Here is a 14,832-nt window from a genome sequence, read left to right as displayed (position 1 = left end):
ATACCTTTTCCATACTGCCTTTCTTGGAAATACCTGGACCTTTCAGGAATGGGCACCATGTGACTTTCTGCCGTTCGTCCTAGAATGCATTGTGTAGGCGTGGTTGCCAGCCCCAAAGACTGGGGAGCATGTCATTCACACTTTGTGGGCTTGGACAGACTAAGAGGGTGCTTACCCTGGGATTAAACACCGACAGGCAAACAGGGTGTTGGAAGCTCAGATAGGATATCAGTGGATGGTGGGAGTGACCAATGAAGAGAACCTGTCAGTTTAACCTGAATGGTTAAAGTGACATGCTTTCTGTTCACACTTGGTGCACACTTGTGGCAGCCCATTCGTTTCAATCTCATTCATTTCAGCCCATTCATTTCACGACAAATGCATCAACGAAGCTCATGCAGAGATGTACATTTTACTGGCCGCGTTTGGGGTGCCAATAACAAGCAATGGCACTGCAAGCGCGTCACACATTTTTTATGTATTGCACGAACCCGTGCCATTGCGCATGAATTGGCACACGTTCATGAAAGGTGAAAGTGTGAATAATGACTTAGTATTGATCTTAATAACCTGCATTATGCTAGTAATCTAGGTGCACACATACACAATGTATTACTGAGAACTGTCCAGGAAAATATGAAAACATTTACAAGGGCTCACTCATTTTTTCCATAGAATTTTCCATGTTCATGAGACTTTTGATAGTGAGGTCATGACCATCTCTAGTTTGGCACCTTGTCGAGTACATGGCAAGTCTCTAGGTGACAGGGCCTTGTAATCTGTTTTACATTGAATTTATACAACGGTGTTGTTTTAGCCTGGACCCGCATTTCCCTGTGTTCAGCTATGTCTCTTCTTTCCCAGGAGTGGTGACGTCTCGCTACAGCGTGGTGTTTGGGAGGAAGGACAGCTGCTTCCTGCCCTTCGGCAGACTGAACTTTATATAGAGGGACAGGAATATAAAGAATCTGGGAGCAGCTCACAGCCTGGCACCATCAGGTATCATTATTATGTGCTTGGCTTGTAACACAGCTCTCGGGTGACTTGGCTTTCTCAGAATTAACAGCTGGGAGTGTGGAATGAACTGTTCGGAGTGTAAAAGCTGCTTTTATTATTCCAGACCTGAGTATTTAGCCTGAGCTTGTCCTTTTGCTTAGTGCATGCTGGGCATACTTGCAGTGTGTCTGCTTCTGGGTGTTAAGTCATGCTAAGCAGTCATGTACAAACCTGTGGAATTCCTTCTTAGCATCATTAATCCAGGATTATTTCTAACGCTGGACACAAATACATACAGGCAATACATAAAGACAATATACTGTATATGTAGTATACAATTCTTCTGCATATTTATTACTTTTAATTGTCCTTACATTGGTCAATGTATTCAGTAGGCTCATGCAAGGCACAGTAACATATATAACCCCTCCTCCGTGGATGGGGGGGGGGAGCACCTCCCGGAAATGAGAGGGACACCTCCCTGAAAGTGCTTCTTTCAGGTTGGGATCCCTGTATAGCAACTAATCACATTCCAGTTTGCTGTAGTGAGATCAGTGAATTGTGGATTTTGATTGTTTGCTGCAGGATGCCACATTTGCCAATTATTCTTCTCCTCATTAATGGATTTAGTCTCTGCACCCCTTAGACCATTTTTACTCTGCCAGCATCCATTATTACCCCAGATGCATACCTTATACAACATATACGTATTCTGTACATTCCAACGTGCTGGAAGTTTCGACAAATTCAGGCCTGCCTATTGAGTTACTTTAAAAGGCAGGCCTATAATAACCCTGTAGCCAGGCTATGGATATATAACTAATGAAATTTAAAACAATCCCTTACTGACCTGCAGGTGCTGTGAAGCAATTCATCCATAAAGTTCACAGCAGAAGTCTTTGAACTCAATCACTAGCTCAGCTCACGCTACTCTCTTCTACCAGCAGTGACTTTGCAGCAGGCAACATTAGAGGGAGAGCAGAGTGAACTAAACTTTTACAGGATTATTTCATTAGGCAGTGGAGAAAATCTCAATATGTGTGGTACCGCAGAACAAGCAATTCATTATTATATTGTTCTTACTGCAGTAAACTGCTTTCTACATGGTGGCTAGGCATACTACAGGTTTACATGGTCACTGTCTTTTTCACAGGTAGGTTCCCATATCTTAAAGCTTAGTAAAACATGTAGTACTCACAATACTTGTATCATAGTATGCATGCAAAATGCATATGAACAGCAATAACTGTGAAGGCTCTACTGAACAATTTGCAATGGAACTGATCCATTTGTGCTGCTTGAGGTTCCTTGTGTTGAGGTTGGAGAGTTGTATACATTCTTTGCATGCCGAGCGATGCTGAGCTAACAGGGGTGACACGGCATTGTTTTTGGAAATCTCCCTTTCACTGCTGTGCTTGCCTTGATTCCATCTGCTTGGCTAGAGTCCATAGCTGTCATTTTCTCTTCCTGGTTGATAGTGTTCTCTATCTACAAGTTATATTTGTATGTCATGGTAACTGGATATCACTTTACTTATACTTATACCTGAACCTCCCATTTCAGGCATCCATTACTTTTCTATGCATACACAAACAAGTCCATTGAAAGGACATTTTCACTTTTATTCCCTCCGCAGTTTGCGCTTTCATTACTTTAAAAAAGTTTTAAGAAAATATTTTAATTGCATATAAATATTTGGATTACTAATAGCAGATCACACACACGGAGGAGTGGCACACCTATCCACTGAGAGCAGATGCCATCTAGATCTTTCATAGGGCATTTTTGAAGGTGTTTATTCCATTTTGATATTGAGACAATTCAGCCTTTGCTTTTAGTTAAGAGGTCAGGCCATTCAAATTTGATGCATCAGTTTGTGGTAGATGTCAGAGAAAACCACCCCATGGCATCTTCTTTTCTTACTCCAATGGTAAAAATCTCTGTCCTTGAGTTATGAGATGTTCAAAACCTTTGAGGCAGTCTGCCTTCTTGTATAGTAATTTACATTTTTAATTACAATGAGGGGAATTTTTCAAAGCAATTGCGACAGTTTTAGCCTCTTATATCATTTTTATATGTGCAAATCTGTTTAGCCGCCCCTCTTAACATGTGCGCCTGTTTTGACCAGAGCTTGCACTATTTTTCCAATTGCGTGTGTTTTGCACCTGTTTTGAGAAAGTTTGCAACTGTTTACATCTGCACTTGTCCTGCTGCTATCTGAAACTGGGGCATCACCTAACAAAACAATCTCAACTTAAAAAGTTCCCATGACCACTTCTTCAAGAAGCGACAGTTAAGCTTTTTGCCTGGAGTTTCAAATGTTCTTTCCTGGAGTTTGTTTAATCTCATTTATGAACAACATTATGCTAGCACCATAAATCTGGTGCAAATATATCCCATGCAACCATATGTAAGTTCAAACACTCGCAATTGCTATGATAAATTTCACCCCAGAGAATACAAAAAGAGGAGTGAGGGCTTCTGGAATCACACCTGTTTTAGTAGGAGAAACAAGCCCTTAAAGGGGTGGGGTGTATGAATTGAGCACTGGGGAGATCATGCACACAGATTCTGTACAGAAAGCCAACAGGGGAACTCTGCAGAATGCCAAAAGGTAAACTTGTGCTACCCAAATCCACCTAAAAGTTAAAGAGACACTAAACTCAGGAGTTAAATCTTAAACATGCATTCTGTAGATCCTTTAAATAATTTCTGACTTCATGCTGACACTGTCCTCCCTTCTGGAGGGTGGCTACTTTTGTTCCCCATGTTCTGTGTGTGTTGTAAAGTAGCCACTTCTCCAAGCTCGCTCCCATAATGGACTACAATCTCACGTTTAGTTTACTAATTTGTTGTGAAGTTCTAGTCTATCAGAAGAGGGAGCTTGGAGCTGTGGCTACTTTACAACACACACAGGAACCATGGAGAACAAATGTAGCCACCAGCCAAAAGGAAGGACAGTGTTAACACCAATTCAGAGATGATTGGAGGATCTACAGCCCAGTGATACACAAATAAGATACATTTTTGTTAATAGTTCGGGTACTTGAATGCATTTTTAAGCTTTAACTCCTGAGTTTAGTGTCACTTTAAATTTAATTTTTAGAAGCACTGACCAAATGTTTTCTTTAAATATTCTGGTTCACAATGGGCATATTAACAAATACATGAATGGAGTATACTACTTAACCCTGAGGTGTAAAACTGCTTTGGATCTACAAAGATATATCTTACCACACAACCATAGCCCACAACCATAGCCATGTATTAAACTCATCCTTCTGTTCTTTGCATTAACCTGACAGATTGTATCTGTCATAATGCTATAATGGTTCTCACAGATACAATTGTATCAGAAATGTGGTACTGATTCCCTAGCCAGGCAGCAGTAAACTAAGTTGATCCACTTTTACTGTATAGCAAAGGCTAAAGTGAATTTCCACCTTCTGGTTACCTCCTTCAAGAACAAGTAACTGCACAGATAGATGCTGTAAAATAGAAAGTCAGCTTTTACACTTTTTCTGCATAGTTCAGAGACTGACAGCAAATGTAGTTGGTTGCCATGTGTTAGAGCACATTTTGGTTACTTACTTTTTCAGTTAATGTCCTTACCTCCCTTTTGCATCTTCAGCATGTGGTGCATGGTTCTGGGGTTTCTTGATCCTTTACTTGGCTTTTGTAGCTTTTGCTTGTTGCTGCTGATTTTGGCTGTCATTGCTTGTCATCTTGTGTTGCACATCTACAGATCTTAATGAACTGTACCAATCCTCTTACTGACTGCATCATCCTCTCCAGGGAAGAGACAAGTGAAGAAGACAGTTATGGTGCATCAGAAGACATAGGACTGGTTGGGATACTCAGAGAATGGGGACAGCAAGTGATGCCAGACAAAATTGTTAGTAAAAAAGTGGAAGACAGGAAGGATACAGTATGGATGCCATGGACTGAGCCATCTCCCGAAGAAACTTTTTCCACAATTAGTGATTCCTGCGGTGTACAAGCACAAGGGAAAAAGGAAGAATGTGCAGATTTACCTGGAATTCACGATATAACAGCTTCTGATGCAGACGCTTCTGTTACTCATTTTAATGCCAGCGATATTCTAGATTATGGCAATTGGAGTCTAGGGGAACCTAATATTCAACTTCTAACTGCCACTCCACAGCTAATTCCAGCACCTTCACTTATATTCTCTAGAAATGAAGAACCATTACAACCAGACACAATACTGAAGAACCTCAATAAACTATCTAAACAAGAAAAAGGAGAATCCAGGGATAATGTTACTGCTCAGACAGAACAGCAACAATTGTGCAGTTTTGATGACTTCAATGATTTAAATACAGGTGATACAAATCTACAGACGGGAAGTCCGGGCAACCCAATCCTACCTTTAACAACCATTAGAAATTCAGAAGGCAATGAAGACAAACTTGACACTGCATGTAGACTTGAAGATAGCTTTCTCTATAGTGGAGTCATCCCTGTAGTTCAGTTATTTGATCGGAATCCACTAGAGTCAGAGCATAGTTCACATTACAGTAATCCTGTTAAATCATTGCCGAATCCACAGTATCAGGCTGCACAGGCAGAAGGACTGTTGGTACAGATGGGTAAAATAACATCTGATTACAGTTTTCCTGGCATTCAATCAGAGGATTTGGATGGTGACACTAAGAGGTATCCTGATGACTTAAACAATAAGGCTGATCAAACCGAGACGAATTTAACTGAGAACATTCAATCAGACATCAAAAAAGACGCAATGGAAATTCCAACAATAAATAGTGCGAATTTTTGCATAAACAATTTTGAAGATGCTGGAGCTAATATAGATAAAAAAGAAGAACAATTAGATGCCATTGTTGAAAATGCAAATACCTCTGATTTGTTGAGTCCGAAGAGTGATCAGTTTCCAACAATGCACGAAGAATCCAAACTCCCCCATGCAGCTAATAGCATCACAGCTACATTATATGATATAAAGGGAGACTCAGGTCCACAGATTAATATTGTCCCTCACACAGACTTAGTCAATGACAAACACAGTATAATCCTGAGTGACCACGGTGGCTTCAAAAAAGGTCAGCCTTGCCAGGAAACAGATGTTGAAATTTTCTCTGGATCTGCTGATAAGGTAGTCCCTTTACAAAATGTCGATGTTTTGCAGAAAGCTCTTACATGTGACCAAGATATAGGGATGAATCAAGCTTATGATATGGCACAAATGACAAAGGACAATACAACACAGAGCTATATAAACAACTTACTTTTGGAAGATGTGCCAACTTTTTCTCTCAATACATTGGAATTATATCTGGCAGAACCATGCCCTGACTTACAGGAGGACATTACAAAAACATGGCAATACAGTCATTCCCAAGTTCCCACAGCTCAGTCAACCAGGGAGAACAAAGACGTAACTCCAATTCAGGATGAGCAGACAGTCGATCAGAAAAAAACGGAATTTCCGCCTTCAGCTCTATGTGGCAATAAGCCTAGCAGCACAGCCAAAGAACAGGTTTCAGTAACAGGGGAAGAGAGTTTTATGGGAATTGTTGAAAATTATATGCACAGCAATGCCAATGAAAAGCCTGATAATGACAGGGTTAGCTCAGCCACCCATCTTAGAAAAGCTGCACAGACTGATATAGAAACCACTAATTTATCAGTTTCTGTGTGTCCTAGTGATATGGGATACTCCCCATCCACCCAGGTTTTACAAGATGTTGCAGCACAGCCTTTAAATACCATATTTGAAATGTTTCCCAAAGAAAAGGTCCATCTTCTTCCTCCACAGGCAGACCTTTCTCCACCATTCTGTGAAACTGGGACTGCTATGGACTATGAGTATAAGCTATGTCCAGAGGGTGAACAGACAAATTCACTGAATAAAATCTGCACGATTATATCAGCTGAAACTATGACAGAGGTTAGCCAAGACCAAGGTGGGCTTGACATGACTGTAAATCTTGCACATCAAAGGCAAAGCTTCGACGTTGATTGTAAACTACAACTGCTTTTCCTGTCTGATGTGGAGAGGCAGAACCTCAAGCCAGATTACAGTACATTACGAGAGTCGTCCAAAGTTCAGCCACTACAGAACGCCTCTGCATTTATAGAGGGAGTCGATAACAAGCCAAACCTGGAGAGCAGGTCTACAAAGAGTGAGGAGGTTCCCTTGATTATTTTAAGTCAGCAAGAAAAAGCTTCCTCAAAAGACACACCCCGGCTGATCTCTGACAAACTGTCCAGTCTTGACAAGGTACCAGAGGACAGAGTGCTTACTTCCAGAACACCGGATCTTGCTATTGCATGTACTTCAGCCTTTCCAGTCATAAATGATGAAGTGAATAAGACTGTATCTACAACTGGCGACACAGATGCTACAGGACTGCATGGCAGTAAAGGTCAGTTCGATGTCAGTAAAAATCTGAAAGAGGAAAATCATTCACCAGGATCAAAGACTGAAGTCCAGAAAGTGGAAAATTTAGAACTGTCTACAGGTACACATAAAGCAAATAATGGGACTCCTGAAGCTCATTTCAGAATACCAGTAGATGCAAACAACCAGCTTCAAATGCCAGCTGACAAAGGACTCCCTATGCAAATGTCAGCGTCCAACGATAACATTCTTATGGACGGTATTAATGTAGTAACTACAAGTGCTCTTTATCAGGATGTCTGTGAAAAGACAGATGACGAAACACCTGTTACTGGTGTAACCATGGAATCCGAAGTCATGCAAATTCCTACACTGGAAGCACCAGGACAAAACGTCCAGTCACAACAGGAAATGTCAAGTGTTCCTCTTTCTTCAAGTGATAATGGACAAAATGCAACAATTAACATTTGTCAAGAGGGTCCAACAAAGGTATGTGCTAAAGTCAAGGAGGAGTCTGTAAAACCAAGCAATGATGATATTCACAACTTTAATGAAGTGATACCAAGGCCTTTATATCAGGATGGGTTTGACAAGACTTTTAAAGAAACACCTGTTCCTAATTTAGCCTTAGAATCTGAAGTTATGCAAATTCCAATAACGGAAGAATTAGATAAGAACCTTAAGTCAAAACAGGAAATGTCACCTGTTCCACTTACTCCATGTGATGATGGGCGGAAAGCAACTTCAGATATTCATCCAGAGGATCCAACAAAAGTAGGTGCTGAAATTAAGATGGAATCTGTAAAACCAAGCAATGAAAGTATTTATGTTGACAGCACTAACAAAGTAATGGCAAGTCCTTTATATCAGGTTGAGTATGATAAAACAGATGAAGAAACACATATTCCTTGTTTAGTCTTAGGATCTGAAGTCTCGCAGATTCCCACGATGAAAACATCAGAGAACTACAATTCACAACATGAAATGCAACCTCTTTCTCTTCCTCCTAGTGATAACGGACAAAATGCATCTCCTATAACATCCATATGTCCAGAAAGCAAGACAAAGTTATGTACTGAAATCCAGATAGAGTCTGTAAAACATGATGTCATAGATATCACTTCCAGTAAAGATGTAATGGTACAAAATCTTCAAGCGACAAATAATCAACTACAGGAATTGACTGTAGGTGGTACTGTCTCACTTGACATTGAATCTGTTATTGACAATCCAAAATTGGCAGCGGAAAACAATAATACATTTCAGCTTGTGTCACTTTTTGATCACATTGAGCATTATTCCAGTGAAGAAACAGTGGAAAAATTTAGCTACATTGATCAGGCCAAGGATATTCTAACTGACGAAAGCAGTTCAATAGGGGATAATCAGCAAATCTTAGAAGTTCCAAGTACTGTGGGTGGAGAGCAGTCCCCCAATTCGCTTCCTTTACCAAGAGCCGTGCCTGCAGAACAATCACAGCCTGTAAACACTGAATTGAAAAAGTTAATAGAAAGCCAGGTAAATACCACTGATTATCCAACAGATGACTTGGGAAGTTCTAGAACAACATATCCACTAGTTTATGATGACCAGAATGATGGTTCTCAGATTTCCAAGGTAGATGGGAAAATTGCAGGAGTCTCTAAAGATAGGACCCATCATGCAGCGTCTGTTAAGTCCAAGAACGAACTTCCAGAAAGCTCCCTTGCACATAGTTTTAAACCAGAAAAATCAGAGGAAGCACTTAATATCCAGCATCACAATACTCATGAGGAAATACACCCTCAAGAAAAACATCCTGAGATGAGATCTGAAGGTATGCCTCACGTTAGACCTGATGGAGAAACAACAATCATCACTTCAACAAAGGAGCATACAAGCATTAATACAGATGATGTTGCCAGGTTCACAGAAGACAAAGGTATAGCACCAGATGTAACTGCATTAGCAGATACTTTACCCATCGTAAATGACACATCATCTCAAGTAAACCATGAATTGGACGTAGTGTCTAACATGCAGTGTCTCAGCATGCAGTCCTCAGCACCTTTTAATCTACAGCAAACAATGTACAGTGGAGAGTCTGCATTTTCTTTAGGGCAACCAATCAAGCTAGCCTTAGAGGTGGAAAATGCTCATTCTGAACAAGACAAAACATGTGAAGTACCGTTATCCTTACTTTCTGATGTCCACTGTCAACCTGAAATAATCCCAGAAGGTTCATATTTTCTTCCTAAGAAGAAAGCCGAAAACTTTGTGCATTCAACAATGAGTCCCAAAATCAGTGATGCATTTGTTTATGATCATCTAAAACAAGAACTTTGTGAAAAAGACCTTGAAAACACTGATGCTGTAACACGGGGCTTTCACTCAGCTGTCTTGGGAGTAGATGATGTTCTTGAGGTTAAAGAGACAGCAATAATGTCCGATCACTTAGATTCAATACAAAAAGAGAAGGGAATATTATCTGACTTGCCTTGCTTTGCTGTCAAGGAGACAGAAATTCTATCTGATGAGCCACTTTTAACTGAAAACAAGATAAATAATGCTTCTGAACAGATAAGCCCTCCTCCTGATGACTCAACAACTTCAGCATTGGCTGTAACTCCCATGGAGCTAATTGGCACACAAGAGAAAAATTATGTAGTAGAAACATGTGGCTCTTCGTTTGCAGAAACCAAATTCATACAGGCTAAATCTGACCAAATGGAATTGTTACCATGTAACACAGAAACAGCCATTGAGGACAAGCAGGATTCTTCCATTATACCCATTCCACCAGTAGCTCCTGATATAGATACATCAAGAAGTGACCTTTCTTCTATCAGTGCTTTCCAAGCTACTTTACCAGCTGAGCCGGCACCTTCTTCCCCAGCAATCAGAAGCCCAACGTTCCCACCAACTGACTCTTTAAGTTTTACTCAGAAGCTGCGCAGTGTTCTCCACTCTGAGAGGTCATTCCCCAAAAAGATGATGACACCCACATCTTCTGAGCCTCTGGTTCTTCCCCCAAGTCCCAGGCTGTGCATAGAAGGAGCAGCCAATGAAAGGTACTGTTTTATTTTATGTGAGATATATATATATATATATTTTGTGCATTTAGAAATTGTAAAGACTGTGGTACTTTATTTATTTGCATTGCATATTTATTTATGGAATATAACTAATGGAAGGAAACGTGTCTGCACTGGGCTTAGCAATCAGTCATATAATTTATTTTTTGCCAGTTGCTTCAGAAGAATAAGAGCTACAGACTTGGTAAGGCAAGAGAAGAGATGACATGCAAAGGAGCTACAGCAATGTGTTGTTGGTTGAAAAACAGACATATTCTGACTGGTTACTGTGGGTTATTGCACTTATTATTGCTGTTTACAGTGATTGACTTAATAAGTCTGCTAGATTCTGATTGGTTGTTTTGTGCAGTAAACACACTTTACAGATTTTATAGTCATCTGCACGGGACCTTATGCTGAGAAATATCTGAAAAACAACAGCCAGTTAATTTCCTCACTTTCTGTTCTACCCATGAAACGTAAAAGGCAGCTAAGGGTTGCTGAAGGCAACACATGCTGTTTTTTTTTTTAGACCATTCCTTAGATTTTTTTGTAAAAATTCTTAAATGGCTATAGGCATTTTCCAGTAGTAAGAAGATACAGGTATCTTTGATGTTCTTTTTTGTAAATTATTTTTAATAGCGTAGTTTCTTCTCCCTTGGCTAAAAAAGTTTCTTTACAGAAGTCACAACCAATCTACATATCTCTATCGGCAGAGCTTCCACAACATAAGCTTTTGTCTGTGATATGTGTTATGTAACTCCCACTGTGATGAATGGAAATTAACTTATAGGGTCACTGTTAAAGTAAATTTTTCCTTAACGAATTATAGGGACTGCCATTGACAACCTCCTGATAAAAATGCATGTTACCCTGCTGTTATGCTGATCCATTGGCTTCAATACTTTTTGAGTCACTGACTCGAAACATACGGTATATGCATATCTCAAAAGCCAGAGTGAAAAAAGAAGCCATTATCTACATACCTTTTCTAGGTTAACGCAAGAGGGTCATTATTACAGCCAGGCAACTAGCATTTGCAGAATGAGAAGTCATCAATAGAAGCCTCTTTGTTTCCATTAGTAGAGGTATTCTTTAACTGCTTGCTTTATCCAGTGTGGATAGTGTGTGGTGTGAATCTGGCAACTGTTGCATATAGGGCCAATGGACAGAACACAACAAGTTCTTTTGTAAACTTCTTGTTCCTCATTTAAAATTATATATTGTATTTGTGATTTAGAGCACATGGAGAGTTTTTTATTGAGGAATTCTACATTCATCATGTTCAAAGCCACTAAATAATAGATTTTGATTTGCATTTTAGCAGCATTGTGTAGTGGCTGTGATAAGCATTGCCTACAAGAGACATAATAAAGATGTTGTCGCTGTTACACTTGACATCAATGTACTGTATCTAGAAAATTAGATTTGAGTATATCACAGACATTATTGTATTCAGACAGACAGCTAAAATATGCTTCTGTGTCAGAAAGTAAACCCATACTGTGTCTTGGAATACCTTCTGTTTTATATTTTGGAGATGCAATCAGCTTGTTTTCTAAATGTAAGGCTTTCGAAAACATTAGATGCCCATAGTCCATTATCCAGAGTTTTATCCTCAGAGAACAATTGGCCAGTTCTCCAGGAAAAGCCCTTTCTGTGTTATATCTTTATTCTCACAGGTTCCCTTTAAATGGCCTGTATATTATCAGTAATATTAAAATGTTACCTGTCCAATCAGATGGTCCTAGTATGTTAAACAGCAAATGTAATGATTACACAACAAATATAGATTAATATGTTTGTTTTTTAAATTGTTTTGTTTAGAAGTGATATGAAGTAATTATTCTGTTCAGCTAATGTAACTTCTTAAATGTTTTTATAAACTAATTTCAAACATCATCTGAAAGATAAAATCAAGCTTTCAGTGGAGATGCCTAGTCTGAAAGCTGACAAGAAGAGGGTTGGCTTTGCAACAGAAAAAGGAAGGTGGAGGTACATTGTGACGGCGGAAGGAAGGTGGGGGTACATTGTGATGGAGGAAGGAAGGTAGGGGTACATTGTGACAGAGGAAGGAAGGTGGAGGTATATTGTGACGGAGGATGGAAGGTGGAGGTACGTTGTAACGGAGAATGGAAGGTGGAGGTACATTGTCATGGAGGAAGGAATGTGAAGGAATATTATGATGGAGGATAGAAGGTGAAGTTATATTGTGTCGGAAGAAGGAAGGTGGAGTTACATTGCGATGAAGGAAGAAAGGTGAAGGTGCATTGTGATGGATAAAGGAGGTACACTGTGATGGAGGAAGGAAGGTGGAGTTACATTGTGACAGAGGAAGGAAGGTGGAAGTACATTATTACAGAGGAAGGAAGGTGGAGGTACATTGTGACAGAGGAAGGGAGATGGAGGTATTGTGACCGAGGAAAGAAGGTGGAGGTACATTGTGGCGGAGGAAGGAAGGTGGAGGTACAATGTTACAGAGGAAGGAAGGTGGAGGTACATTGTGACAGAGGGAGGAAGTTGGAGGTATTGTGACGCAGGAAGGTGGAGGTACATTGTGGCGGAGGAAGGAAGGTGGAGGTACATTGTTACAGAGGAAGGAAGGTGGAGGTACATTGTGACGGAGGAAGGAAGATGGAGGTATTGTGATGTAGGAAGGAAGGTGGAGGTACAATGTTACAGAGGAAGGAAGGTGGAGGTACATTGTGACAGAGGGAGGAAGTTGGAGGTATTGTGACGCAGGAAGGTGGAGGTACATTGTGGCGGGGGAAGGAAGGTGGAGGTACATTGTTACAGAGGAAGGAAGGTGGAGGTACATTGTGACGGAGGAAGGAAGATGGAGGTATTGTGATGTAGGAAGGAAGGTGGAGGTACAATGTTACAGAGGAAGGAAGGTGGAGGTACATTGTGACAGAGGGAGGAAGTTGGAGGTATTGTGACGCAGGAAGGTGGAGGTACATTGTGGCGGAGGAAGGAAGGTGGAGGTACATTGTTACAGAGGAAGGAAGGTGGAGGTACATTGTGACGGAGGAAGGAAGATGGAGGTATTGTGACGGAGGAAGGAAGGTGGAGGTACATTGTGGCGGAGGAAGGAAGGTGGAGGTACATTGTGGCGGAGGAAGGAAGGTGGAGGTACATGTGACGGACGAAGAAAGGTGGCAGTACATTGTGACGAAGGAAGAAAGGTGGAGGAACATTGTGACGGAGGAAAGAAAATGGGTATAATGTACACTAGTAGTTTTAAGAGCGGGTAGTAGATGAGTAGAAAATTGTTACCACCCTCTTTATTTTATTCATCCATTTAGCATACTGAGCGGAGGAAAGGGGGGATTCACAAGATATTTCACAGATATTTCTCTAGTGAAAATGGTTCCCATTTATTTAACAGTCTGGAGTCAGCCTTTAAAAAACGCCCAAATTTCCAACACAACTAGCTAAACTATATGTAAGGCAAACATTTTTTTTTAAAAACAAACATGTCATCACTACTAAAAAAAACTGTGTATGAAATGGCCAAACCATTTATTTCTGTCATTCAATTACTGGCTTTCTGGACTCCTATATGTATGATGGTTATGTGTTTGTTATGTTGGTGTGCATTTTTTGCAGGTCTTCCAGTTTGTTCCAATAATCCAAAAATATACCTTTAGCCTATGTTTATAAAATATAGTACCTCCGATAGAGTAACTTGATGTGATTTTGCTGAGTAATCTGTACCTGCAATCTGGCTTATGTTCCAAAGCTTTGTAGTCTGATCTGTCACCTCTGCACAACATAATCCATGAGAGTAGGTGTGTAAAGGTTTAAAGGGGTTGTCACAGGCCTCATAAACTGTTTTAACTTGTAATACTTTCTGACACTGAGCATCATTAATGTGTCAGAACTTAATGTAGAGCAGGGGTAGGCAACCTTGGCACTCCAGCTGTTATGGAACTTACAAGTACCATGAGGCATTGCAAGACAGCTACAGGTATGACTCCCAGAGGCGGAGGTATGGTGGGATTTTTACTTACACCATAGCTGGAGTGCCGAGGTTGCCCACTCCTGATGTAGAGTAAAAAGCTTGGGGAAAGTCCTGCTTCTGACAGCTGGGCGGAGCCAGCTGTCATCTCACGGCTGGCTCCGGCCACTTACAGAGAGAATAGCGTCCCTGGGTACCAGCTAACCAGGGACACTGATCTCCATATAGCAAACTCTCCCAGGCGCTCCGGGAGTCTCCTGCTCCCGGCCGCCCAGGAGAGAAACACTTTTTCCAAGAAAGGTTCCCTGCTTTATTTATTTCTGACATGGAGCCGTTGGCTGCTGTCAGAATAAAAAAAATAAATGTTCACCATAGGAATGCATTGCTAGATTCCTATTGGCTATTTCAATTTGCAGCAGCAAAATAGCCATTGCACC

At 40.6% G+C, this 14,832-nt stretch overlaps 1 protein-coding gene across 5 annotated transcripts in view; it reads left to right on the top strand.

The window, feature by feature from the left end:
• Positions 1 to 9,651: 9,651 nt before the first annotated feature.
• Positions 9,652 to 14,832, top strand: part of TACC2 (transforming acidic coiled-coil containing protein 2) — a 91,470-nt gene continuing 86,289 nt past the window's right edge. For all 5 annotated transcript variants that reach the window (XM_018563967.1, XM_018563971.1, XM_018563966.1 and 2 more), the window contains exon 1: positions 9,652 to 10,431. In XM_018563967.1, the coding sequence (XP_018419469.1) occupies positions 9,803 to 10,431 (629 nt within the window). In that variant the 5' untranslated portion in view covers positions 9,652 to 9,802. The remainder of the gene's footprint in view (positions 10,432 to 14,832) is intronic.

This window comes from Nanorana parkeri, unplaced genomic scaffold (assembly GCF_000935625.1).
Source record: "Nanorana parkeri isolate BGI_ZX_2015 unplaced genomic scaffold, ASM93562v1 scaffold713, whole genome shotgun sequence".
Lineage (NCBI taxonomy): Eukaryota > Metazoa > Chordata > Amphibia > Anura > Dicroglossidae > Nanorana > Nanorana parkeri.
This window is presented reverse-complemented; position numbering and strand designations above follow the sequence as displayed.